The sequence below is a fragment of the Haliotis rubra genome, unplaced genomic scaffold, assembly GCF_003918875.1.
Source record: "Haliotis rubra isolate DU_JTF1 unplaced genomic scaffold, ASM391887v1 Scf22, whole genome shotgun sequence".
Lineage (NCBI taxonomy): Eukaryota > Metazoa > Mollusca > Gastropoda > Lepetellida > Haliotidae > Haliotis > Haliotis rubra.
Window position 1 is genome coordinate 1183454 of NW_025766225.1, and position 27301 is coordinate 1210754.

At 39.2% G+C, this 27301-nt stretch overlaps 2 protein-coding genes and 2 long non-coding RNA genes across 6 annotated transcripts in view; 2 read left to right on the plus strand and 2 right to left on the minus strand.

Moving 5' to 3' along the window:
• The first annotated feature begins 1056 nt into the window (after positions 1–1056).
• LOC124277289 lies at positions 1057–5976 on the plus strand. 2 transcript variants are annotated; one of them, XR_006898786.1, is made up of 2 exons: positions 1057–3087; positions 3206–5976. It is a non-coding gene; the product is annotated as an uncharacterized LOC124277289 (long non-coding RNA). The 2 variants fall into 2 exon arrangements; XR_006898785.1 differs by having other exon boundaries at positions 3316–5976.
• Positions 5977–10024: 4048 nt separating this feature from the next.
• Positions 10025–14747, minus strand: LOC124277287. Its single transcript, XM_046712941.1, has 5 exons — positions 14585–14747; positions 13638–13688; positions 12785–12916; positions 11641–11860; positions 10025–10999 (listed from the first exon to the last, which is right to left on the minus strand). Exons 1-5 carry the CDS (start codon positions 14707–14709, stop codon positions 10067–10069), a joined length of 1461 nt encoding a protein of 486 aa, XP_046568897.1. The 5' UTR covers positions 14710–14747; the 3' UTR covers positions 10025–10066.
• The window catches only part of LOC124277288 (ribonuclease H2 subunit B-like), a 35895-nt gene continuing 23327 nt past the window's right edge, over positions 14734–27301 (plus strand). The window contains exons 1-11 of one of the 2 annotated variants that reach the window (XM_046712943.1): positions 14734–14928; positions 15754–15825; positions 16076–16183; positions 16580–16653; positions 16847–16961; positions 19941–20005; positions 20764–20872; positions 21877–21958; positions 23568–23622; positions 24085–24159; positions 24373–24505. In XM_046712943.1, the coding sequence (XP_046568899.1) occupies positions 14820–14928; positions 15754–15825; positions 16076–16183; positions 16580–16653; positions 16847–16961; positions 19941–20005; positions 20764–20872; positions 21877–21958; positions 23568–23622; positions 24085–24159; positions 24373–24471 (963 nt within the window). In that variant the 5' untranslated portion in view covers positions 14734–14819 and the 3' untranslated portion in view covers positions 24472–24505. Of the gene's footprint in view, positions 14929–15753; positions 15826–16075; positions 16184–16579; positions 16654–16846; positions 16962–19940; positions 20006–20763; positions 20873–21876; positions 21959–23567; positions 23623–24084; positions 24160–24372; positions 24941–27301 lie in introns of those variants that run through there. The other variant, XM_046712942.1, reaches the window with a different exon arrangement.
• On the minus strand, positions 16141–18645 carry LOC124277291. The gene is made up of 2 exons (XR_006898787.1): positions 18588–18645; positions 16141–16698 (listed from the first exon to the last, which is right to left on the minus strand). It is a non-coding gene; the product is annotated as an uncharacterized LOC124277291 (long non-coding RNA).

A 27301-nucleotide genomic window follows, 5' to 3' on the forward strand; every position in this document is an offset into this window, starting at 1 on the left:
GGGCTGTTTCACAGCTGATGTGAAATATGTTGATTTCTTTCAGATTGTTTTGGCATTTTATCAAGATATCTATCGACATTTAGTAATCGGTATCGATAGCTAGCCCTACTGAAACATGCAACATAGATGGTCAGATGGAAAACAAGTGCTTGCAGTCGGTAGGCTGTTTGTTTGTCAATCTTTGAACCTTTGGTTCAGTCCCGACATTAAAATAGTTCCATGTCCCAGATGTCCACATGGCAAAAGGGCTTGATCATTATGTTTACAATGGTGGGCGATCATTAAGTTTACAATGGTGGGCGATCATTAAGTTTACAATGATAGTCAGTTTCAAGTTTGTTACATTATCAGGTGTATTATGAGTCATGCACCTGGGCCCCTATTCTCGAAAGGATCCTAGCCCTAGGATATCCTAACTTTGATCCTAGGGTCTAGGATCGGTGTCCTACCTTATTCTCGAAAGGATCCTAGCTCTAGGATATCCTAACTTAGTCTATCTTAGTGGAAGTCAACATAGTGTGGTTCTTGTTTGTTCACCAATTTTGACGTCAAACAAAATAACTCGCCAAAATTACATTTGAATTTACAACAGCACACGCTTTTGATGAGTTACGAAGAGTTTTTTAGTTTATATTATCAATTTATCGGTAATGAATAGACACACTTGATATAGTAACAAATCTCCCAATAAGCAATGCACGTATTCTTTAGATCTACAAAGAGATTTGTTCAATTCTTACCTATTCTCGGCCTTTTTGATCACAACATTGCTCTTTTCAGTCACATTCGCGTGAAATGTCAATGTAAAGGCCAACCTGATAGGGAAGTAACTCCTGTTTATTTCCTAGGTAATTTTTTCAGTTTGTGAGATGACGCATAATGAGAGTTCAAGTCATGATTTTCATAAAAAACAAATACAATGAAAATATTGTTTGCACATATCTTTAATATCCTTATTGCTTTTTGGCAGACTTTAAAATTCTGAATAAATTGTTATCGCCTTGTCAAAATATGAATTTTCAAAAACTTTAAAACTACTATAATGTGATGAAAATATCAAAGAAGTTTCTTCTAGATCTACGGAACGAATCATGGGTAATATTTAGGGGAATCCCCAACTTAATGAAGGTTTTTCTATCTCACCTACTGAAGAGCTCGCTATCCTAGCAAGGATAGGTAGCACAAGTTAAGACAGGGATAGGATCGTTTCGAGAATGGGGCTTATCCTAACGGTAGGATGTCCTAACTCCTGTCTTAACTACTTAGGATCTGTCTTAGCTGGGACACTTTCGAGAATAGGGGCCCTGATCATTTACTCCAATTCATAAGCTTTCTAAATGATTGACAATCTTTCCAAATGGATCACAATTACCACTGTCAGGGCGGCCAATATGGCAATGAAGACAAATTTTTATGGAACTTGACATCTAACTAAAACATAAATCTTTCATTTTGATTGGACAATCAGTTTTGCTCTGGGTTTACCTATATGGATAGTTTGTCAGATCTTGATAAGGAGGGGTATCAAATCCCGATGACTAGGGGAATCAAATCCTGATAACTAGAGGTATCAAATCCCGATGAAGAGGGTATCCAATCCAGATAAGGAGTTGTATCAAATCATGATAACTTGGGGTATTGAATCATGATGAAGAGGGTATAAAATCCTGATGAGGAGGGGTATCAAATCCTAATCAAAAGGGGTATCTGATCAAATCAAATCAGATTAACGACCTGATGTGAATGAACTTGTTCCTCCAGATAGCACTGAAGACAGTCGAGTCCCACCACTATGGCCAGTATCAGAGCAATCCATTTAAACTGCCATATAAGTCATTCTGTCAATGTTGCCTAAGTTTATCCCTGTGAAATATACCTGTATGGATTATATGGACAGGTAGACACTATCTGGTTAGTCACAGCACTTTCTTTACTAGTGGTTCAGTAACACAGCCAGGTTTTAGGAAAAACAGTTAGTCCAGATATTGTCAGGTCTTGGACTGACAAGCTAGTGCTTGTAATGCCATAAAATTCATATGTAATTATTGTGAAATGAATGTAATCGTACAGAAATAAAATCATTCTAGACCCAATTCAGAGGTTGTATTTTCAGACAGGATATCATTGATGGTCGGTCCAACAAGGAAATATCTTGTTATATCTGATCACTTGATCTTGCTCATAAATCCAGTATTCTCAACGAGTCCTCTTATTTGAAATATCTTCCAGCTCGTGTTGAAACTAGGATACATGTAATGTCATTTCAATTATGGCTGTGTATTGGCTGAACAATTGTGGCGAGGTATTGGGTGCTAACGTGTTTGACACTCATTGACACTTACTGTACATGCAGATCCTATTTCAATATACTAAAGTAAATATTCCTTAGCATGGTCAGACGTTCCCATTTTGTAGTCATGGATACAGGGGAGATAACAATGTGAGAGAACAGTCACTTCAGTGTTTCCTGTCATTTTTAAGGGAAACTTTGTGAATATTTTGTGTAGATTTTAGGTTAGATAATATAAATGTTAACAAACTTGTGCATGTATTTTTATACTGTTTTTCCAATATATATACAGAAAACAAAAATATTACAAAACTGGCTAGAAAGAAAACGTGAAGTATTGGTAACTGGGCAGATCCTTGTTTCTCACTTTTGACACTAAGTGGGAAACAGCTGATGTTTGTCTACGTTGACTGTAACTAGAGGTGACGAGAGTTGCGGATTGTTAACTGGCGATTGTTCGCTGCAATTAGAATTTATGGATATTGGTCATATGGACAAGGTGCCATACTCAGATCAAAATTCCTGGTTCAAATCCCACCATGACAAACAGATGATTACCTTTATCCAGATGATACAGTTAATATTGCTAATGATGATTTGTTTTAAATTACTGTTTCAGTCTGAATTATCTCAAATTACAAAACTTGAGGGTTTCAGAGTATGTACCACCCCTACCTATCTGAAGTGTGATAAACTTATGTGAGGTGCTTCAAGAGCTCTGTGTGACTGAAAGAGGTGCTTCAGGAGCTATGTGTGACTGAAAGAGGTGCTTCAAGAGCTGTGTTATGCTGAGAGAGGTACTTTTAAGAGGTGTATGAGATAGAAAGATGTTCTTCAGTAACTGTGACTGAAGAAGGTGCTTAAAGAGCTGTATGTGAATAAAGGGGTGCTTTGAGAGCTGTTATGATGAGAGAGGTGCTTCAAGAGGTGTGAGATAGATGTTCTTCATTAACTGTATAACTGAAGAAGGTGCTTAAAGAGCTGTATGTGAATAAAGGGGTGCTTTGAGAGCTGTTATGAGAGAGGTGCTTCAAGAGGTGTGAGATAGATGTTCTTCAGTAACTGTATGACTGAAGAAGGTGCTTAAAGAGCTGTATGTGAATAAAGGGGTGCTTTGAGAGCTGTTATGATGAGAGAGGTGCTTCAAGAGGAGTGTGAATGATAGCAAGTCTCATGACATTCCTTTCATGTGGTCTCATACAGCATTTGAAATAACTGCCGGCATGCTGTCCCGTGGCTAGTAGTTTTCTGTTGGGGCCAGTCATCTTTCGAACCCAGTATCCCACCTGTACAGTGACAGGGTGATGTGATAAAGCTGGAAAATTGATGTTGAGTGGGCATGAACATTAAGGTCAGTGCTAGGTGTTAACAAGGTCAGATTTTATGACATTTTCTATCAGTTTCCTTTAGTCACGTGTTTGAATCCCATATTTAGTAGAATTTTATGGTTTGCCTGCACCATATTTAAGGTGTGAGTTTCACCACTGACGTCCAGTTGTACAGCTCATCAGTTTGAACTTTCTCCCAATGCATACTGAATATAAAGCGGTTTTAAACCCAGTTCACTCACTCACTGACATCTGAACTCACCAGGGATCATCTCTCATCTTTCATGTAAAGAATAAACCCATCACAGTCACTGAAGAGCTGTCGCCATGGGCTATACAGTCTTTTTGCCATGGCCTTTCATTACAGAAATACTGTTCAAAGTGGCATTAAACCCAACTCCCTCACTCACTCAGACAACAAGTCTTCCCAATCTGATTTTCAAATTTACGATCACATTCGTAGTTGGGTTTTTTGTGACAGTGCGTGTTTGTTAATACTTGTGCGTGAAAAGAGCTAACCATTCCTGTTGTTGTGGTTGCTGGTTGCCAAAATTCGGACAATTTGCAGGTGAAAAAAAATCCAAGCACTGATGATATTCTGATATGGTAGGAAGTCGCGGAGTTAAAAATTGTTTAATACCATGGTAACAGGCGTTTTTGTGATGGGTTTCTCTGACAACTCGGCATGTTGCTTTAATGCATACATTCAACATTGACATTAAGACATAAATGAAAAGATGAGTATACACCTATAGAAAGTAACATGGTCCTATATGGGGATATATAATTGGGTGAACACTTCCCCAAAATATCCATGGTCCAAAACCTTTGCTTTTTGTTATTAATGTATATAAAATAGGTCTAGGTTTGATAACCCATGTGGGTAAAGCATATGAAGCCTATTTCTTGGGGGCGGTGGGGTAGCCTAGTGGTTGAAGTGTTCGCACGTCGTGCTGAAGACCTGAGTTCGATTCCCAACATGGGCACAATGTGTGATGCCCATGCCTGGTGCCCCTCGCCATGATATTATGGAATATTGCTAAAAGCGGCGTAAAACCCAACTAACTATTTCTCATGTAATTATCACAATATTGCTAATACAAGCTTAAAACCATACCTACGCACTTTTAATGGTATTTATTTAATTCCTGATAAATTTATTTGTTTTGTGTATTACGTGTCATAATGAAATAAGGAAAACAACTTGACAATTTTGTTACACCTCTGTGACATTAGTGATTAAGACTCTCTTCTCATCAATACGGTTTCACTTTGGAAGGTATTTTTTAATTTCTGACAAAATCAAGTATTTTTGTCTAAAAGGTTTATATTGAAATAAAGAAACCAGCACCTATGGCCTTATGGTGGTAATGATTGGACCGCTTTGCTAATATGCTGTTATTCAGCACTACCCAATAGTGGTACAGTTTTCATGAGAGGTGCATGGTATTCTCGTGGGTATCAGTCTCACCTTAGACATACAGATGTTATCTGAATGAGCTCAGTGTATTTGATATACTTCCAAACTATGTTTAAGTTAAAGAAATATAAAATATGGTTTACTGATTTACAATATGTAAGGATTCATTCTCTGTTGAAAGTGGACCGGCTTACATTCATGATATATATACTTTACATAGGGATTTTATCTTTCCATGATATACAAAACTGAGAGGGCAAGTGTAAATTTATGTACAATATATAGTTAATGATGAATATGCCATAAACAGACAAAAAATAAAAATAAACAAAACTGGCCGTGCTATTGCTGGAATATTGCTAAAAGTGGCGTATAACTAAACTCACTGTGTTTACTGGGCCTTGTTTTACAAGAAGTCGTGGCACATAGATGAATGTAAGTATGTGATCAATTATCGCAGTCTTAAGTCTCCCCCAAACTGTTCATTGTTTATAACATTTTTGGTTCAGCGGAGAACAAAGATATAACACACTGGATAATTGAGGTTGTTTGAAGTCATAAAAAATCAAATCTTGACTGTTAATACCTTCTGAGAACTGATGTGTTGGTGCATCTTTCACATTGCAAAATATCAAGTCAGGTGTGATGGCAGCTGTTTCTCTGTTTTATGTGAAAGTCATCATTGCAGAACCCATCGTAATTGTTTGTAAATGTGTGGAGCTTTGTGAGTATGTACGTTGGCAGCAAGGCAGCCGTAATGTCGTTGGAACAAGTTAGTTATTTCACATGAGTTTATGTTTGGGCAAATGCTTGGATGATCCAAGTGAATGTTTGTGTTTGACTATCACAGTGTCCATTTTGATCAAAAGCTGTGTTGAATTAAAACATGTTGACAATGAAATTGTCAGTTTTACAAGTGAATAAATCTAAAAGTAAAATATGCTTTTGTTTTCTTTCAAATAAGACTGACCTTTGGGGAGCTCTTGCTCACCACACCTGAGCCGGGTAGAACTGGTGCTAACCAGAAGCACCCAGTCTGGCACCCAGTCTGGCACACACCATGGAGATTAAACAATGACTGGAGTCAGTCCTGCCCCACAACGAATCACTCATGACACATGTGGTCTCACCTTAGGCAAGTGAGTTTGCTCATGAATTGCCTCTGTTCACCCAGCAGTGAATGGGTACCCAGTGGGAACAGTCATATGACTTCTAGCACCTCACAGGCAGCTTGGGTTATCCTGGGTAATAATGCATTAGTGCTTTCAGCATGCACAAATGTGTGGAAACAGGCGCTCTATTAATGGCCATTATTATTATAGAACAAGTATATATGGATGACAACTTCTTTTATTCTGGAGCATGACGTTTTGATACAGGTTCTTGTATCGGGTTTTTTTTCATCCCAAATATTAAGTAGTGATGATCATACAAAATTGTGTTTAAAAAAAGAAAGACTCGAAACTATTAGGACAGCAAAAATAAAAGGAATCATATTTAGGAGCAAGGCCAAATGGTATGAAGAGGGAGAGAAGAATACTGAATATTTTATGAACTTAGAAAAGAGAAACTATATAAATAATAACAGAAAATGAAATTCTGACGGAAAAGGAAGACATATTGAGAGAATGTTCAGAATATTATTGCAATTTATACACAAGTAAACACGCAAAAGATTGGCTAGATTACCTAGATGTATATACGAAAAATTATGACCAGAAATTATCAAATGATAAACGCGAATTTTGTGAAAATACACTTACGCTAGATGAATGTACACGAGCCTAAAATAGTATGAAGAATCGAAAGAGTCAAGGATCGGATGGTTTCACAGCAGAGTTTTATAAAATTTTCTGGAAAGACATAGGTGTATTTCTCTGGCGATCTATTACATATGCATACGAATCTGGAATGTTGTCAGACTTTCAACGACAAGGTATCATAACGTGTTTGCCTAAAGACTCTCGTGATAGGCGATACTTAAAAAATTGGCGACCTATAACTCTTCTAAATGTAGATTACAAAATTGCATCTGGGGCCATAGCTTCACGACTGAAAGAAGTCCTTCCTGAGATAATAAGTGAAACTCAAACAGGCTTCTTAAAAAATAAATTTCTAGGAGAAAATACTCGAATATTATATGACTTAATGAATTATTGTGAAGGATATAAACTACCTGGTCTTTTAGTTGCAATAGATTTTGAGAAGGCATTCGATACTATCGAATGGGACTTTATTGACAAGGTACTGGAAGTATTTAATTTTGGCCCGTTATTTAGAAATTGGATTCAACTCTTTCAGCGTAATAGCTGTAGTGCCTCAATTTTATCGGGTTTGTTGTCAAACTTCTTTTCCTTAGGACGCGGATGTCGTCAAGGAGACCCAGTAGCGCCATATCTCTTTGTAACATGTGTCGAACTATTGGCTATTGCAATTAAATCTAATAAGCATATCAATGGTATTACTATACAAGATATAGAATATCTCATCTTCCACTCATGAGCGATATGAATTTCACTTTAGATGGATCTGAACAAGGACTGTCAGAGCTAATTCATATTATTAAAACATTTGCAATAGTATCTGGTCTAAATTTAAACTGTGATAAAACTATAGCTGTCTGGATAGGGTCCAAACGAGACACAAATGAACAACTCTGCCCATATATACCTCTTCGCTGGTCCAAAGAACCATTTAAAATCCTGGGAATAATTTTTTCAACCAATTTAGAAGAAATGATTACATTAAATTTCGAACCGCAGTTTTCAAAAATTAGAAAAATATTATTCTCCTGGTCAAATAGATCATTAACTTTGATAGGCAGAATAACGATAATTAAAACTCAAATTATCCCCCTTTTTACACACTTGTTTACCGCCCTCCCTAATCCATCTAAACTCTTTTTCAAACGTTTGAATACTATACTTTTTACGTTTATTTGGGGTGGGAAGCGTGATAAAATCCAAAGGAAAATGTTGATAAACGACTACTGTAAGGGTGGCTTAAAAAATGATCGATGTTATATCATTCTGCAAGTACATGAAAATCAAATGGATAAGGAGATTACTGACATCAAAGGGGTTGTGGCAGCACCTAGCATTTGAGACATTATCACCTTTTGGTGACATTAATCTATTCAGCTTTCAAGTGGAAAAAATACAATCCTACTCTAAAAATATTAAAAACTATTTTTGGAAAGATGTTGTTTCATGCTATGCATGTATCCATTCTAAAATTAGTGAAAGTGTTGAAGATTTTATGTGCTTGCCACTTCTTAATTTTGTACCTGTTTCCGATATTGGGTTGTTCGTCTCATGGATAAAAAAAGGCATGAAAAATATGAAAGACATTGTCTCGAACAACGGTGAGTTCAAGTCCTATGATACGCTTAAAGAAGAATTGTACCTTAAAGAAACATATCTCCTTTATTTCAGATTTTTTAAATATATACCCAAACACTGGATCAAAGCCATCAGAGACACAAATCAAAAGATAGAATCAGTAAACACTCAGTGTAATACTCTCACACAAATACTCAACTCAGCTGACTGTAAATTGATATATACTCAGCTATGTGAAAGTCAAGAAAGCTCTCTCTATAATCTTCAGCGGAAATGGGAAACCAAACTTAATATTACTCTAGCAGACGACTATCTTTGTGACTGTTTTGCACTGATAAATAAAATTACCATAGAAAATAAAGCCAGGAATTTTCGGAAAAACTGATTCATCGAATAGTTACAACTAAGTCATTTTTGTTTAAGATAGGTATCAGTGATGATAATGCCTGTACCCTCTGCAACAAAGAAATAGAAACATTAGAACATTTATTTTATTTCTGTGAAAAAACAAAACACCTTCTCTCAACATTTGTTGAGTGGTATCGATACAAAACTAGCTGTAATATAAGTATAAATGTTGAACATTTCCTGCTGGGAGACCCGGAGGCACCTGTCCTTATTAACCATCTGTTTATCATTATCAAGAAATATATTAACAAAACAAGATATGACTTTACGGAATTAAATATCAACCAACTTATATATTTCATAAAATACCATTTCAAACTAGAAGAACATATTTTCGGAGAAATGAATGAAAAATTTCATATGAAATGGAATCCTTTGTTCCCTTGTGAGTAAAACCTTTCTGCACCCTGTGTCTATACCGCTATCCTTCTCTTTTCAAACTCCTCCCGTCTGAAAAAAAAAGTACAAAATATTGCACTTTTGATTTGCGATTGTACGCTTATAATTTTGTTTATATGTTTTTTTCATAACCAGCAATGTATATTATATGTCATGAATAAAAAAAAAAGAAAAAAAGAAAGAACCTGTATCGAAACGTCGTGTTCCAGAATAAAAGAAGTTGTCATCCATATATACTTGTTCTATCTGACCTCCAACTTGCCACTCAAAGAAGCTATTAGTTGAGATTTGTCCACGCAATCACACATATGCATGTCTCAAGTGAACTGAACTTAAACGTGTTGTTTAACACAATTTCACCTCACCCAACATAGGGACCAGAGCATCCTCATTATCAAACACAATACATACACAACATTCTTCAACTATTTAACGGGCTATGGTAGCCAAGTGGTTAAAGCATTCCCTCGTCACATTTCCCGTAATTCATCCTGATATTTCAGTATATTACAATATCAATACATGCATCACATTCAGAATATTGGTTTGATAACTACTGTTCGTGAAGCTTGCGTTACAAATATGTTTGTACGATGAATACACAATGCCACATAGGAAGGTCAAATGATATATGATATATTTGGGATTACTTTCTCTGGAAAGGACACTTTGTACTACATTTTTGGTTGAGTCCCATCCCGAAATCGAACCCACACACTCAGAGTCAGGCACCTAATCACCAGCACACAAAGTCAGTGGTGTGTTGTGTCATCCACATTCATTCTCGTATTTGATTTTATTCATTGATCAGTAAATCATATTGCATAAATAGCAACAAGCAGGTTATTAACCTTTATTCTTTGTACAGCATATCTATAAACTATTTCTTCCTTTTAATTTTCTTATTCTTATTTGGAATCATTGTACGAACTACTGCAGGTCGATAGGATGCTGATTGGTGGATATTTGAGGAATGTTTTGGTCTCTTTGCAACTGGCGGTTCCAGTCCCAGAACACCAACTACATCCTCCTCCGCAGACTCGGACTCGGACGTTGAGCGTTGTGGTGAGAGGACACGTTTATGGCCCTTCGAGCCTGAAAGTGGGATAAAGCTATCACCAAAGGATTCGCCACCCTTATACACATATAGATGTGAATAGTCCTTCTTTGGAACAAACGGTGGAGGTCCGTTGACGGGAAAGACAAGACGTACACCTTTCCCTGCCTTTTCATCAGCAGTGTTTACAGTTATGGATTTCCCATCCTTTTCTGATGAGATTGAAAGCTGAGATTGTGATGGACCTCCATCTTTATCTGGATCTTTGTCGGAGTCTGGCGTCAAAGACAAAAGAACAGTCTGGACATTTTCTGCAGTGTTTTTAGTTTGGGGTCCAAGTTGATCATTGCTGGAGTCTAATGTCAAAGATAAGAAACCAGTTTTATTATCAGCAGAGTGTTTAGTTTGGGTCTCATTCTTTGAATCTTCCAACAGCCTTGAGTCAGAATCCATCCCATGCGAAACAAGACCACTGGACGTCCCAGGAGTGGAGAAACTGCTGTCTTCTGGAAGGGAACCAAGGCCTGTTTTGTGCTGTGGACTCTCTCCACTGTTTCCTTTTGTAGCCACATCATCTGTGACGGTTGAGGCATCACCAGCTCCACCTTCTGTAGAAGACTCCAGCAACGTTGTCGGATCATCACTGGAGCTCACTTCCAGGGATCTGTTTAACCAGGGTTTATCGAGGGGAGGAGCCTGACTCTTGCTGTATGTGACGAACTCAGTGAACTCAGACTTGCTGCCTGCTGTAACCTTCTGCAAAACATGGATGGAAAACAGGGTGAGTCAATTCTGTCTTAAACAAATTAAAATGTATGAAGATGAGAGGGAGGTGTAGGTGGGAGGTTGGCCAAATCTCATTTAGACACAATGGACCCGACCTCCCCTCCCTAGATCCTTACTAATGACGATTGCTTAGAATCCTTTCTTTCTGCGTAGTTAACAGTGGTTATTTTCTCAAAACCTTTTGTCCCTTGTCAAAATGAAACTTTAAAAAAATCAGATAAGATCTCGTTATGTTGTGTTGCTTTCTTGAATGGACACTAAGCTTCATGTGTATCTCCCAAAAAGGAGTTGTTCCATGAGCCCATCAATGGTCCACATCAGAAGACAGAAACAAAGGGAGCTCACTCTGTTCAAGCTACCATACCAAATACCACTCACACATAGAAACACCTATCAATATAATATATTGCAGATTCAAAAGTGTGACTCTGAATTGCTTAGATATTTCTTCTGCTAGTGAAATAGGTCGAGGTTTGTTCCCTTACATCACCCTGATGGCCAGTATGTCCTTTTAATCTCCTGAACAAATTCAGACAACAATTCAAGCAGTCCTGTGTCATGGAGACTGGTACAATGTAATTTTGTCCTCACTTTTAACAGTCAAGTCTCACCTTAAACCCCATAGCAACCAAACTGGTCATCCCAAGCAGCGGAGAAATCTTGGGATTGAATTCTGGGATACAGAGGGCTGGACATCCTCGGTTGGCAGCCAATGGGATCAGGTGTTTTGTGATGATTGATGGTTGTGTAGATCGGCAAACTATAATAAGGTCAAGGTCATCCTTTTCCAACCCTCGTGTGACCTCCCTGACACCACACACAATCTGAGATCTGTTGAAACAGCATGGCTGACAGTATTAATGAAATAAACTTTCTGAAATCATTTGATCAAGATTACAAGGGTCATCTATTGTTAAGGGTGAGTAAGTTTGGTTTTACGCCGCTTTTAGCAATATTAAAGCAATATCGTGGCAGACACCAGAAATGGGCTTCACACATTGTACCCATGTGGGGAATCGAATCTGGATCATCGACGTGACAAGCAAATGCCTTCACTACTAGGCTACACCACCGCCCCTTATTGTTAAGAGTCAACAGAACAAGAACAAGAGCAGAACAAGTAAATACAGCCCTGCTGATGACACACTGACAAATTACATGTATAAAAAATGTCACTCCAGTAACATGATCAAAACACAAAAATCTCTTTACACCATGAAAATATTTGACAAACTTTTATTTCAGTGTTTCATCCGAATCTAAACAAAAACAAAGGTGCATCCTCCAGGAAATCTGCAAGCTTCAGGATTTGCCATGTTCTCTGTACTCTACCTTGTCAGACAAGTAACTGGATAGACAAAGAATTTTGTGTACCTGTCTACCTCAAAAGTAAAAACACTGAATTTTTTTAATCTGTGCCAGAATTCGGAATATACATTTGTTCCCTTTACAACTAACAACACTATTTCCTGTCAAATCACAGGAGGAAAATGCCATTGATATAACAAGTGTTTGAATATATATTAACACTGCACTCTGCAATATTCAGGATATGTGACTGCAGCTTATAAATAATCACACCTGGATCAGGCAATCCAGTGATTGATATTATGACCAACCATTCACACAAACAATGACATGCACTCAACTAAGTCACTAAGGCTGATCTTGCAAATCATTAAGTCACCTCTTGCTGGGGACCAGTTCTAAACAGAATCCTGATGAGTGGATGAATAAATACATGCAGCTGTGTACCTGAGTTTCCGTCTCTTGTTTTCAGCATTCTTCTTTTCCTCTGACAGCTGCTGTTCATTCTCTGTTTGCTTTTTTCCTTTAAAGTATGATGCAGGTCTTCTGGGAACTTTGATAGGGATTGACTTCAGCACACTGAAACAGTGATAAAGTCACAAAACTGTTTAGTGAACTCCACAACAGGAATTTTGAAATCTGACATACTAACAGGCCTTCAAGTCTCCTGGATGATCAAACCCTTCAATTTGTGTTGTTTGTTTCATGTTTAACGCCACATTGAGCAATATGGTGGTCTGTAAATAATTGTGTCTGGATCAGACAATCCGGTGATCACCAGTATCAGCATTAATCTACGCAATTGGGATATGATGACATGTGTCAACCAAGTCAGTGAGTCTGACCACCCGATCCCATTAGTCGCCTGTTACGACAAGCATGGAATGCTGAAGACCAGTTCTAACCCGGATCTTCACGGGCTGAAGACCTTCAGCATCTTTCGCCTAACAATTTTTTGCGCTACTGTACAAAACCTTCTCGGGGTCCAAGCTCAGAAACCTTGTACCTAATGCTGTGCATGAGAAGAGATTTTTAGTACTCAATGCTGTTGAACACTGTTTCACCTATGTCACGATGGCAGCAGAGACCATATAATATTCTATTATTTTATTATATGGTCTCTGATGGCAGGTAAACAATTTTATCTTCGAAACAGATATTGCCTGGGTAGGATTTTACTATTTCAAAACTGCATCACAATGCTTTACAGACGATTGAGGTATCATCATGACTCCGGATCCTATGTTTAACAACATCGTGTCAAATCTCCCTGATTGACTGAATTATTGCAGCACTTTACCTCTGCAGCTCATCCAGGATTCTCCCTTCAAAATATTTGTCTATCACTGGCCTGAAAAAACAAATACATATGATGTAATATTGAACAGGTAGGAGGTATGTGGAAAATCTGCATGTTGAAATGAAATGGACACTGCACCCTGTCTGCATATCGTTTCATAAACATTTCACTCTCGTGTAAATGAGTACTGGACTGTAACAAACATTTAAATACAATAGAAAAACACAGACTATCATATAACTGGAATATTACAACTGGAATAGGGAGTACTGCACTTTACCGGGCGCACTTTTTCAGATTAATTAGCGCTGCTGGGGCTCGAACGCGCTTCGCCGGATTAGTGACTTCGTTAATTAGTGACATAATTGGCGGACGCTCCACACCCTTCCCATTCATTTTTCATTTTTTTCTGGGACTGTACTGGTGAGACCATGGTGTTTCTGGGACTGGGAGTACTGCACTTTAAAGGGTGCCTAATCCTAACCCCAAACCCTAGGTATCGTAAAGGGTGCCTAACCCTAACCCTAAGGATCGTAAAGGGTGCCTAACCCTAACCCTAAGGATCGTAAAGGGTGCCTAACCCTAACCCCAAACCCTAGGTATCGTAAAGGGTGCCAAACCCTAACCCTAAGGATCGTAAAGGGTTGTTTGCCTCTAAAGAAGAGATCAGTGGAGCATGAGGCAATAAGCGAGACAGCGGGAGCGCTATAGCAGGGATACTCTACAACAGAGTCTCCCTGGCTTTAGTGAGATAATTGCTCCGCGGCGCTGGCCGGTGCTGCGCCCGGTAAACTACATTCTAGCCCTGGAAATAGACACATGATAAACCAAAAGTCCAAAACAAGCTGCTGTCTAAAACAGCAAGCTATCTCCGTGTTACACTTTTTGAAAATGAAACGAAGTAGTAATCCAAGACCATTTTGAAAGAAGACATGAAGATGACATGCCATTTGTATGTAAAGGGATTAAACAAGACATTCTTCTGCTTCTTTATTTCTTTCTTTTGCTTCTGTTTCACCGTCTCTCCTAAAGTTGATTTTGCTTCACCCTTGGAAAGCATGGGCGCAGCCATTTTGAAGGGGAGGTCACTCTAATGTTTTGAATCGCTTCCGATTTTTAACCCGTGAGATTTTCCCGCCATCCTGCGAAGAAGAGATTGTTGATGGTTGAAACAACGTAAACATGCCGCCAAGCAGACGATCCTCGAAACAGCCGAGCATAGACAAATCATCATCAACTCAATCGAAGAAGCTTAACGATGCACAATCACAATGGGTTATGATGGTTGAAGGTGTGTACATGCAACAGATGTTCAATACGACTGACGGGTCCGGTATGACGTATATGACACAGTCTGTTAGAAGTTACTTTTGAAGATATCACGACATATTTATTTTATGGATTGGAATTGTTAGTGCATCAAGGGGATATTAGTGTACTGATTTACTTTCAGTATTATTCACTTATCGTCACTGTTCCAATTTTGTCCACAAGATCCCGTCACTGAACGTAAGCAAAGAAGTAACATGTATATGCTATGTCGTTTACCTGAAAGTCAAAAGTAGACATACATGGAGTCCCCCAATCCAGCATGAACACACTGATACTGAAGAAAAGAAAATAGTCTCATTCTTGAACAGCATATCTGAACACTTCTGCTAGTACCAGTTGAAGAAGGCCCAGTCGCTCCATTGTTTAGTGAATAGAGTGTCTTACAAGAGAGTGGACGGCTGTTGGTTCATTGTACCATAACACATAAACGATGGTATTTGTTGTTTCCCTGCATTGCACTCAGCATTAAAACAAGGACTGGTCGACTCAGTATCATGTATGACAATATATGTCACAATGTCTGCCTGGGGTATACATACTTTAAGTTTAACATGTTTAAACTGTGGCTTCTCAGTGGGCTAGCACAATATATATAAAACTCTCGCATTGGCCTGGGATAGTACAAGCACACACATGCATGCACACATGATATGTTGGCATGGTATGAGCATGATGAATATTGTTATGATGGAAGTATGCCATTAATAAATTGTTTAAGTTTAACTTTATTAATGCTTTGTAGTAAATGTTCCAGACAATGTAACCATAATTGATCTACTTGCAGATTGTGTGTTGGAGGATGATGGCAGTGAAGAAAGTAGGCCGTTTATGTGCAAACTGAGACATCCCAAATCTGGTAGGTGTTTTTAAAATAATGCAGTTACAAGCACTTCCATACATTCACAGGTGTATCAAGATTGATCATGATTTTTGGAGGGGGCTCATTTGACATTTCATAAGAATCCCAATCAGGGCAACTTATATCTTCTAACAATCCATGAGTATAAGGACATTTGGTGGAGCATATGGATGACACGATCTTCTTGTTTTCTTTTTCTCTTAGTCATGCATGTATTTCATCATTTTTTATGTCCATTTTATCACAGATTCTGGCTGTTTGTTCCTGTTTGCCAATGGAGGTCGAGATGTATATGAAGCCATACAATATAAAGAGGAATTCAGATCTTGGTTTATTGGAGATACAATTCAGCATGGTGAGACATCAAAACCGAGATAGATTCAATGCATATTCGTGGCCTCATCATCTGAGACACTTTTTATGGTTGTGCGGAGTTGCCTCCCTTAGGTGTACCAGAACCCTGTGGTGTTTGGTATACATCCAAGATTTGGCCATACCAAAGTTCGGTGGTAAATGTGTTTCATCCCACATCAAGCTGCTGGGTGGTTGTATAACTGAAATACCTTTCATACACTTGCTTTCAATATCAATCACTTGATTGTGTGGTGCAGATGATTAGTTCCAGTCATATAACTTGAATATAGCTGAGTGTCATTTAGCATCATATGTAATAACTGTCACTTGCAGAAAGTATTGGAATATCGCTGACTGGGATTTTACAACAAAACAAGAGGTGTTGGTGGTGTTTCAGACGGAGGAATGCTGATGTTGACGACAGTGGATCCGCTGTTCTTGGTGATGCCATACCTGGTGAAGGAGGGACAGGTGGGTGGCACATCGTCAGGTTCGGATGCAAGTAGACCACTAGACCTGAGAAGTGTAAATGTAGAATGATTACTTATTTTCTCTCTTTTCGATGTAGTTTCTTGGATAATGAAAAATTGAAAAAATATCTCAAATTCGAGTGGTAACTCGAAGTGTTAACAAGTTAGCTGTAATGTGCTTTTCCTTGTTTCAGTCAGGAAAGTTTATGACGTTAGATCAGATTGTGATTGATGAGGATTACCCAGAATGCAACAGACTGCATGAATGCTCAGGATTAAGTGAACTGCATCAGATCACAGAGGTCAAAGGTATTTCTCCCCATAACTCTATCTTTTAAGATCATGGCTTCATTTATTTTTTATACTTTGTGAATGCCCTTATACGCTTGCTTTTTGCATGGACTGATATGCAAACAGGAGAAATATACTAAACAACAAAATGGGATTAAAGATCACATAAACTCTAGGGGCGTACAAATACATAAATCACTAATTGGTATCTTTATAAATGAAACACTGTCATTAAAACTACTCATTTCGATCTTTAATTAACTTAAATCGACCTTTTTTACAACAGTGCACAATTCTAACCCGAACGAAATTTCAACCAATCAGAGCGGGGCATCTCTGTGACGTCATATGCAGAATTCATGTACATTTCAGGGGGTAAATTATCTTGTTTACAGGTTTGTATAAACCTGAAATCGTGACAACTGTTGTGAAAAATGAAAGCTATATGTTCTCACAATCTACTGTCATTTAATTTTGTCTCCTGCTTTGCCTAGTTTCCGAGTTACAACTTGTTTTCATAGATGATTCTGTCAAAATTGCTTGGTATCGCTAGGCCTTATTTGTTTGGGCCAGACGCTAGTGGTAGCGAAAACGATGATCAGCCTCGCTCATCACGGTTACGGTTAATTTCTTCAACCTAAACAGTGCGACATTAAGAAGGGTGGATGCCCATCAGATGCAGTTGTTTGAAAATATCCCCGGTAGTTCATGTCTGATTGTAATAAAGTATCAAAGCAGTGTGGGCTTTTTCAGGTCTTCTAATGCCGGGATGGTATAATGACTGATCCAAGTTGATCCCATTTCTGTGTTTTTTTACCTCAATATTTAATCATGTCATATAAAAATATGACGTCTATTACGTATGATATTAAAAAATTGACATTTGATTTATTTGAATCCGTAAACTAAACAACCCTACTTTGCCATTGCTAGAAGAATCTAAAAATTTACTTAGGTAAATAGGTACATACAGTTTTAGCACACAGCAAATGCTTATATGTATTTCTTATGCAACAATGAAGTTCTGTTTGTACATGTATTCTCAAAACAGTGTCGGCCCATAAGTTTTCACATGCAATTAAAATTGCATGCAATACAGCACCCGTGTTAGGTGGTATAAACCTACACATGTTATTTGTCATCATTCACTTGATGGTCAGTTAATGAATTTATAACAGGTATAATTAGTGGTAACACCACTTAGATTACCCAACAAAAGTTCACATTTGGCATTCCTTGTGTCTGGAGTAAATACACAACATTATAAACATCGATCAAAGGATTAACGGATAACACGCTGATTGATTAATTACTTTTATCTTACACAGCAGATTTGTCACAATATAGATTCTATCCACCACCAAGGCCTAAGGCTCTGCCTTGGAGCTTTTAGGACCTCTCCGGTAGACAGTCTATATGCAGAGGCTAACGATAAACGAACCTTCCCTTGAACAACGCCGCATTAAACCTTCACTGCAGTATCTCACTAAATTACGTTCAAATGAGTCCAATCCAGCATACAATTGTGTTTTCAACCCTCTCTATGAATACCTGTTTCCCAAACTGCCAAGCCTGGTTCCACCACTTGGAATCAGAATTCAACCACACATATCTGCAGCTACATTCAATATCATAGCACCTTACCGACTCCTGTCTTCGCAACCTTGGCAGATGGTCACCCTTACAGATTCATTATCTTGCCTTCGAAATGTTACTTCAAGTCACCCAATCATTCTGGAAATTTTAGAACTTTGCAACGACCTCTCTACTGGCCAATGTGACATCGTCCTCTGCTGGTTGCCGGGTCACGTCGGCATAGCAGGTAACACAAAGCCGATGCTGCAGCTAAAGCAGCTCTTGACAAGCCCTTATCTTATCTCCACTACTGATCCCGTACAGTGATTTGAAACCCACTATCAAAAGCTATACTCGGGACCTCATGCAAAAGAGGTGGGACACTCAAGTAGGAAGAAATAAACTGTATGAACTGAAGCCAACAATTGGTTATACCTACTTGGGTTGTCAGTCAAGACGTGATGAGGTAATTTTACGACGATGTCGTATTGGCCACAGTCGGTTTACACATGACTATCTGCTGAAAACAGATGGGGATGGACCCCCCATGTGTGTCTCTGCGATGAGGCTTTCACCATCAAGCATATTCTGCTTGACTGTGTGGACTTATCGTGTGCAAGGGACTCACACTATGATGCAACAAATCTGAAAAATCTGTTCTCCCACGTGAGTGCTCATCTGATAGTGAAATACCTGAGGGAAGTTGATCTGTATCATAAATTGTAGCTGTGTAATGTGACTAACTAATTGCCTGCCTTTAAATTTAGTGCTATGACTTTTTCTGTTATTAAATGACAATGTAATGAATATATGTTTTTGAAATAAAACTCATTTTGACTCTGTACCTACAATGTTTATTAATGCAAACTTGTTCTCGTCACTATATGGCTGGAATAATGCTGATGTGACGTAAAGCTCAACTCAACTCAACTCAACTCAACTCAGTAAAGTACAGATTCTAGTACTTTTGTTGGGTTGAGTCCCATCCGGGATTCAAACCCACACCCTCAGAGTCAGATTATTTACATGTTGCCCTCGTTTCGCTTGAATTTTCTAAATCTATCATAAGAACAATTTGTTCCAGTATTTTGTCAATGTCCCGAATGATTATTTTTTACTCTAACCTATAGACAAAGGTGACTCCTCGTTTGTACAGTTCTCTTAATGACCCCAATGGATGTTGTTTTATCTGTTGGCTTTTTCTTGCTGAGGCACCGAGCCTTTGTACTGTAAGTGAAAATATCAGTCACTGAGATTGACTTGTCATCATGGTTAAGTTCATGAAGATATATGTGACCAGAAAAGCCAGATGTTTTCTTAATTTTTTTTGTAGCCATGGCAACAATACTTTGTCAAGTCCATGATAAATCACCATGACAATATACTCTTTAACTATGTGACATATGTAACACATGTTTACAGGGGATGATGACTTCAGAGCCTACAGGTTTGACAAGGACAAAACTTTGTCATGGTTGAAGCTCAAGGTTAGAATTTGTTTTGTTTTTTTCATTTTGTATGCCTCTCATCATTTTACCTTCTGTATAATCAGATTTCCAGCACCCAATGTTTGTGTGAAACTGACATCTGTTAGAGAAATGCAAGTTATTAAAATTGGCCTTAACATTACCAGAGGCCATTTGGTACAACCCGTGAAGGTCCGGGTTAGAATGAACCTTCAGTAACCCATACTTGTCGTAAGAGGCGACTAACGGGATTAGGTGGTCAGGCTCGCTGGCTTGTTTGACACGTCATCGGTTGCGCAGATCGATGCTCATGCTGTTGATCACTGGATTGTCTGGTCCAGACTTGATTATTTACAGACCGCCGCGCCATATAGCTGGAATATTGCTGAGTGCAGCATAAAACTAAACTCAGTCTCTCACTCATCTGGTACAGAAAGTAGGCCTAACTGTTGTGTCTCAATTGCAGAAGGGGCGGTGGGGTAGCCTAGTTGTTAAAGCGTTCGTTCGTCATGCCGAAGGCCCGGGTTCAATTCCCCACATGGGTACAATGTGTGAAGCCCATTTCTGATGTCCCCTGCCGTGATATTGCTGGAATATTGCTAAAAGCGGTGTAAAACCCAACTCACTCGCTCACAATTGCAGAGCAGCCACTAATCAGACTGGCATGAGCCTTGTACTTCTTATCATGTCAGCAGCTGCCCAAGAACTTTGTCATGTAGACCTATAGACACAAGATGAATCAGATTGTAATATTCTGCTTTCTGTTACCATGGTTACAGACGGAGATTGTGGCTGATGTTCTCCAGCAGAAGGATGTAAGTGTCAGCTCCTCAGGCGCCCACAGCTCTATGTTCATCCGCAGCAAGAAGGAGGAAGCCGTCGATAAAGGTAGGAGAGAGAACATGCCCTTTTGTTATGCATTCATTCATTCATGGAACATTCATCCATTTGTTTGTCCGTTCATGAAACATTCTCCATGATACTGCTAGGTGTAGAAAGGGGTTAAAACATTAACCACACACGTTTGTATTGAGAAATGTTCCATCATGCCCTGAATTCTCCATCTTTCTCCATCATGGTCTGATGAGGTTTTTTTGACCAATATTCATCCCTAGTGTCTATATTCTAAACGGTGTAGTGTTGAAGTTGATGTTTTGTGGAGGTTTATTTTGTTCATACTCAAATTTGAGAATGTAAACCAAGTATGAACAACATTCATGAATGAACAGAGTATTACCTATACGAACATACCTACATACATACATACTAACATTTGTATAGCGCCGATATCCAGCTCAGCTGCTCAAAGGCGCTTTGTTTTTCCCTCGTTCACTGGATGTCAATCTCAACGGCACGTCGTATTGTGAATCTCAACTCCCTGGGGAGCATACAACTCTTGCAGCCACTAGGCGCACCGAGTTATTGTGGCATTCCCATCCTTACGAGGTACCCATTTACAGCTGGGTGGACTGGGACACATAGTCACAGTACTTTGTCCATGTTTACTGCACGTTGCTGTACCCGCAACTGGGTGTTTGCACGTATTCATGTGGCCACCATCTGGTCATATACCAACGGATTCGTGGGTTCTTTTAAGTGCACAGGGTTGTGTACCGTACACTAGGGGTTGTGACAACACTGAAAGAGTCTGCACACAAAGTTGACTCCAAGGTTTTTACACCCGGTCACAGGTGGGCTCGATCCCATCACCTCCAGCTCGCTGGATCACTAGCCTGGCGCTTTAGCCAGTTCGATCACCGCGCCCCCACGAACCGTGTATGAACCGTGTATGAACCGTGATCAGCACGCTGCTGTGCATGCAAGTAGTTCCTGTCTTTATGGACATTTTGTTTGATGTCAACTCCTGTATGTTCTGGCAATTCTTCTTTTAGAACAGTACATCAAGTATGCATGCGGCATGGTGTCCGACTATCTCCCACCACAGATAGCTGATGATCTCAGAGACTACCTGGGGTAAGTAGAGCTAGAAGTGTAATCTGTAGGTAATTATTGTAGGCACCCCTATGAAAACGAACATTTACGACTGGATGTATATTATTGTGTAAACTATAGTTATGTTTTCCAGCATATACAGAATACACCAGTGTTAAGGGGGTTTGTAATTGTCTCATAACTTGTATTGTGTGAGAAAAAAGCTGTGTCCCTTGGTTTAAATGTTGATAAGTGCCCAGGTGAGTAGAACTACTAAGGGGAGTAACTCCAGTCAGCGGGTAGCCATCTTGTACCTAGTGCATCCATACCGGAGTGTAATTGAGTTCCAAGACAGAGAAGATCATTAATGATGCTAATTAACATCTGGAATTTAATCTGGAATTCAGACATTTGCTATGTAACGTCAATAAAGTTTTCAATTTAAATAATACAAGCTTGTTATATACTGAGAGAAACAAATAAGGGATCACAGAAAAATTGAAGCGTTCCTTTAATATTTTCCAGTTTTCATCACCAGCTTTGAATAGCACTATGCTGATGAAAACTGGAAAATACTAAGGAACGCTTCAATTTTCCTGTGATCCTTAATTTGTTTATCTCAGTATGTTTATAATTAGGAATTGTGGATAGATACATTTTTTGTAGTTCAGTGTTTATTTCTATTCCTTTTTTAACTGTTACTTACTATGTGATTGCTCTGAAATATTGAAACAACCTGAAAATGGACTGTAAAAGGGCTTACATTTAAAGTCTTGAACCAAGATGAAACTGTATTGATATTCCTTGGGGTTACCTTGGTCACAACAGATTCCCATGCAATTAGACATGTTAAATTGTCCGACTCAGTGTTCATTGTGTGTTATTGTTCCCTCACACATAAAATTAGTCACTGGATTGTCTAGATCATTTATTTACAACCCCCAATATTGCTTATTGCTGTGTTACACAACAAGGTACCCCTGAAGGTCCGGGGTGGAATATTGATCTTCAGTAACCCATGCTTGTCGTAAGAGGCGGCTAACGGGATCAGGCCCGCTGACTTGGTTGACACATGCCATCGGTTCCCAATTGTGCAGATCGATGCTCATGCTGTTGATCACTGGATTGTCTGGTCCAGACTCGATTATTTACAGACCGCCGACATATAGCTGATATACTGCTGAGTGCAGTGTAAAACTAATCTCACAACAAGGAAATATGTATACACATATACCAATATATCACATTCAGTATTTGTGTAATAGGTCCACTCAGAATGCAGGTGGTAGTGTAATGGTTTAAGTGTTCGCTCGGCACACCAAAGGCCCAGGTTCAATCCCCACATCGGTACAATGCGTGAAGCCCTTTTCTGGTGTTGCCATGCTGTGACATTGCTGGAATATTGCTGAAAGCGACTTAAACCATACTCACAATATTGAGAATCATTAGTTAATCTGCTCTCCTTCACCACAGTTATCATATAGGAATATATGTCCCATATTGTATTGATCTTATTGTACATTGGTTGACCAAGGGACATAACTCTTGTTGAATCTGTCAGCACATAAACATTTCAGTGCTTATACTTTGTAAATAGTCCTTAGTTTCAGTTGGGAAGGAGTGTTGTAATGCATAATTCCTTTCATTGCAGGGTTGCAGACATTCCCGAGCCAGTCAAGAGCCCATCAGAGGAACCACCAGCCAAGGTATGGATGGTTTGGTCAAAGTCGAAATATACAATATCAACTAAGTAGGATTAGCTGCTCCAGTTTGGTTGACAGCGATCTAAGAGGCGACTAAAGGGATCGGGTGGTCAGGCTCGCTGACTTGGTTGACACATGACATCGTATCCCACTTGTGTAGTATGATGCTCATGCTGTTGATCACTGGATTGTCTGGTCCAGACTCGATTATTTACAGACCGCCACTATATACTTCATTTGTGATATCAATCGTATTTACCACTTTGTGTATTCAATATTAGATTAGACACCAAATTAACTTTACTAAAGGAATCCTAAAGGAGTCATAATGAAGTGGGGAGGTGGTAGTGTTGTGCTTCCCTGCCTTTATAAGGCCCATTTCTGTTGTCCCCGTGTTATTAATACTGCTAAAAGCAATTATAACACAACTCACTCACACACTCATTTCTCAAGTATTTGTTTCAGAGGGTTAAGTTAGAAGACATTGCCCCAAGTGAAGACTACAGCAAAACCAATGGCCTCCAAAAACAAAACTCCAAAGTAAGTGGCATCCAAGCTAAAATCAATTTCTTACATTCAAACATATTCCTGTGTCCAAGTTTCAAGATGCCTGGATGCCTACATGGCAAATATGGTAATTCCAGTTTCCATTAATGAGAGCTGGTTGATTCATGGTCATCTTGGTGTTTATATCAAACTTGCAATCCGACTATGAAATACTGAACGTATAACCAGCATTGTGTGTGGTTTCAGGAGACGAAGCTAACCGTGGCCCAGAAGAAGCTCAGCAAGGTCGACAAGACTGGAATGAAGAGCATCTCAAGCTTTTTCTCACCAAAGGTCAAGACCTGACCTTGACCTTCAACCTGACATTGACTTTCCCAAAAACATGTAGAGGTGCTACAGTACAAAAGGATACTATACGTATCAAGACTGACAGGCAATGATACAATATGTATCACAATGTACCAGAAGAGTGGCAACAAATTGTATCTTCCCTGTTCATTCTTCATGTCCATTACAACATGTATCAGGGAATCTGCCATGTTTAGTTTTTGTGTAACAAGCCAGGCTGAAGTGAAAACTGGGCAGGAAAGCTACAGAGGGATTGTTTTTTGTTAAGCAAGTGAAAAGCAAGTTTGTATCATGTTTTGCAATACAGGTCCATATGTATCCTGCATCCTGCCGAAGGCGTATCGTTCCAACGTTAAAAACCCATGAAGATCAACCCATGAAGATCCGGGTTAGAATTGGTCTTCAGCAACCCATGCTTGTCCTAAATGGCGACTGATGGGATCGGGTGGTCAGGTTTGCTGACATGGTTGAAACATGTCATCATATCCCAGTTGTGTAGATTGATGCTCATTCTGTTGATCACTGGATTGTCTGGTCCAGACTCTGTTGTACAAACCGAGTCTGACCACCCGATTCCATTAGTAGCCTCTTACGACAAGCATGGGTTACTGAAGACCAATTCTAACCCGGATCTTCACAGGTGTTCTACATAAGGATCTTAGTGCTAAGATGATTGTAAGTTCCACCAAGCTTGATAATCATGGAACTGATATCCTTTGTTGAATGAGGCCAGGGGCTCCTTTCACGAAGCAACCTTTACTAAGGTCAACCCCCATTCTTTAACATTGCACTAAGGTTACCTTAGTGACTTACGATCACCTTAGTGCTTTGTGAAAAGAAGCTCAGGGTGCCGTTGTACAAAACAACCTTAGCACTAAGACTATCGTAAGTCTATGTTAAGGTATGGGACTTACAGTTACCTTAACGCTAAGACTATCGTAAGTCTATGTTAAGGTATGGGACTTACAGTTACCTTAGCGCTAAGACTATCGTAAGTCTATGTTAAGGTATGGGACTTACAGTTACCTTAACGCTAAGACTATCGTAAGTCTATGTTAAGGTATGGGACTTACAGTTACCTTAGCTCTAAGACTATCGTAAGTCTATGTTAAGGTATGGGACTTACAGTTACCTTAGCTCTAAGATTGCTTTGTACAACGGCACCCAGGTCAGTTGTAAGTCCCAAATACATAGTAGGAGGTGGTTAAAGTGGGAACTAGGTGATCAGACTTACCGATTGCAGGTCACCATGACCTGAGGGAATGTATAGTTGCTCATGCCTTCAGTCACAGGTTTTCTAGTCCAGAAATTAATATTTAGCTCATAGCAAAACACTGCTTCTATAGTGCTGTACATCAAGCCCATGCATCTTGTATGTTTCATTTGTTTTGGACTGCATGAGTGAGTTTAGTTTAACGCTGCACTCAGCAATATTCCAACTCTGTGTAAATAATTGAGTCTGGACCAGACATTCCAGTGATCAGCAGTATGAGCATATAAACATTTGGGATACGATGACCAAGTCAGCAAGCCTGACCACCCGATCCCCTTAGTCGCCTCTTATGACAAGCGTGGCGTCAGAATCTTATATATATTGATAAATGTGGTTTTGGTACAATTTGAGTAGTTATTTTTATTTTGTGTGGTGATTTATTAGAATTATCAGTTAAAACAAACTGGATATTATTGTGATCATTTACATTTAGCATGGTAGTTTTTGGAGCAGGAGGGTGACAGCAGAATTGTCTCCCTTGGGCTGGGTCGTGGATGCTTTTAGCGAGTGTGTGGCACCTTCATCACACTGCAGTTCTTGCAATAATATAGAGGTGAGGTGAGGTGAAATTGGGTTTTACGTCGTGCTTGAGAATATTTCGCTTATATGACGACGTGCATGCGTGTGTATGTGTATGTGTGGCTGCTTGTACTAGCCCAGACTTAAGCTGGTTTTATAGTGCTAGCCCACTGAGATACCATGCCGCAGTGAAGCATGAATACCCCACTCAGACACATTATACTGACTCCGAGCCGACCAGTCCTTGTTGTACCCATTAATGCCGAGCGCCAGGCACGGACCAACAAGTACCATATTTGAACGTCTTTTGGTATGACGCGGTCGGGGATCGAACCCGCGACCTTCCGCTCTCCGGGCGGACGCTCTAACCACTACACCACGGAGGCGGTCAATAATATAGAGAGCTCTGCTAAAAGGCTCATTGATATGAAAGTATCAGTCAAGACTGGCTCCAGAGGAAATATCGTTTTTGTGAGATCAAGTGATATCACCATACTACTTTCTTAATGCAACTAAGGTGCTGTTTACAAAAGTAACTAGAGTTTGTTCAAGCCATAAGTGTAATTAGGTACATTGTATGTCAAAATGTGTCAAGTTACAGATGTGCATTGAAGTCTGTCAAAAGATCTTGGCATTATTTATCAGAAGCATTAAAGAACTTGTTGAAACCATGAACCTGTTTGCTATTTATCACAGGAGACAGACCACACTGAGGGAAGCAAATTAGCTCTGGACCTGGCACATTTCCACTCGTCTGTAAATGTCTGTAAACATCATCTACCCATCAGTTTGAATATACATCTTCTCTGATGAATAACTTTGAAGAATTTCATGTTTCCCCCTAAGTCTGATTTTCATATATATTTTTGGTTATTGTGTAAAAACACCTTGAATACTCGTTACTGGTTGTTTTTGTAATGAGTAAATCGTTTTCAAAAACAAAAGATTAAACCTTTCAGTATTCCTGAAATCATCTTGTACCTCATGCGGCAGTCCCCACTCAACCAAACTGTTGGCCATGTTTGTACAGACTGA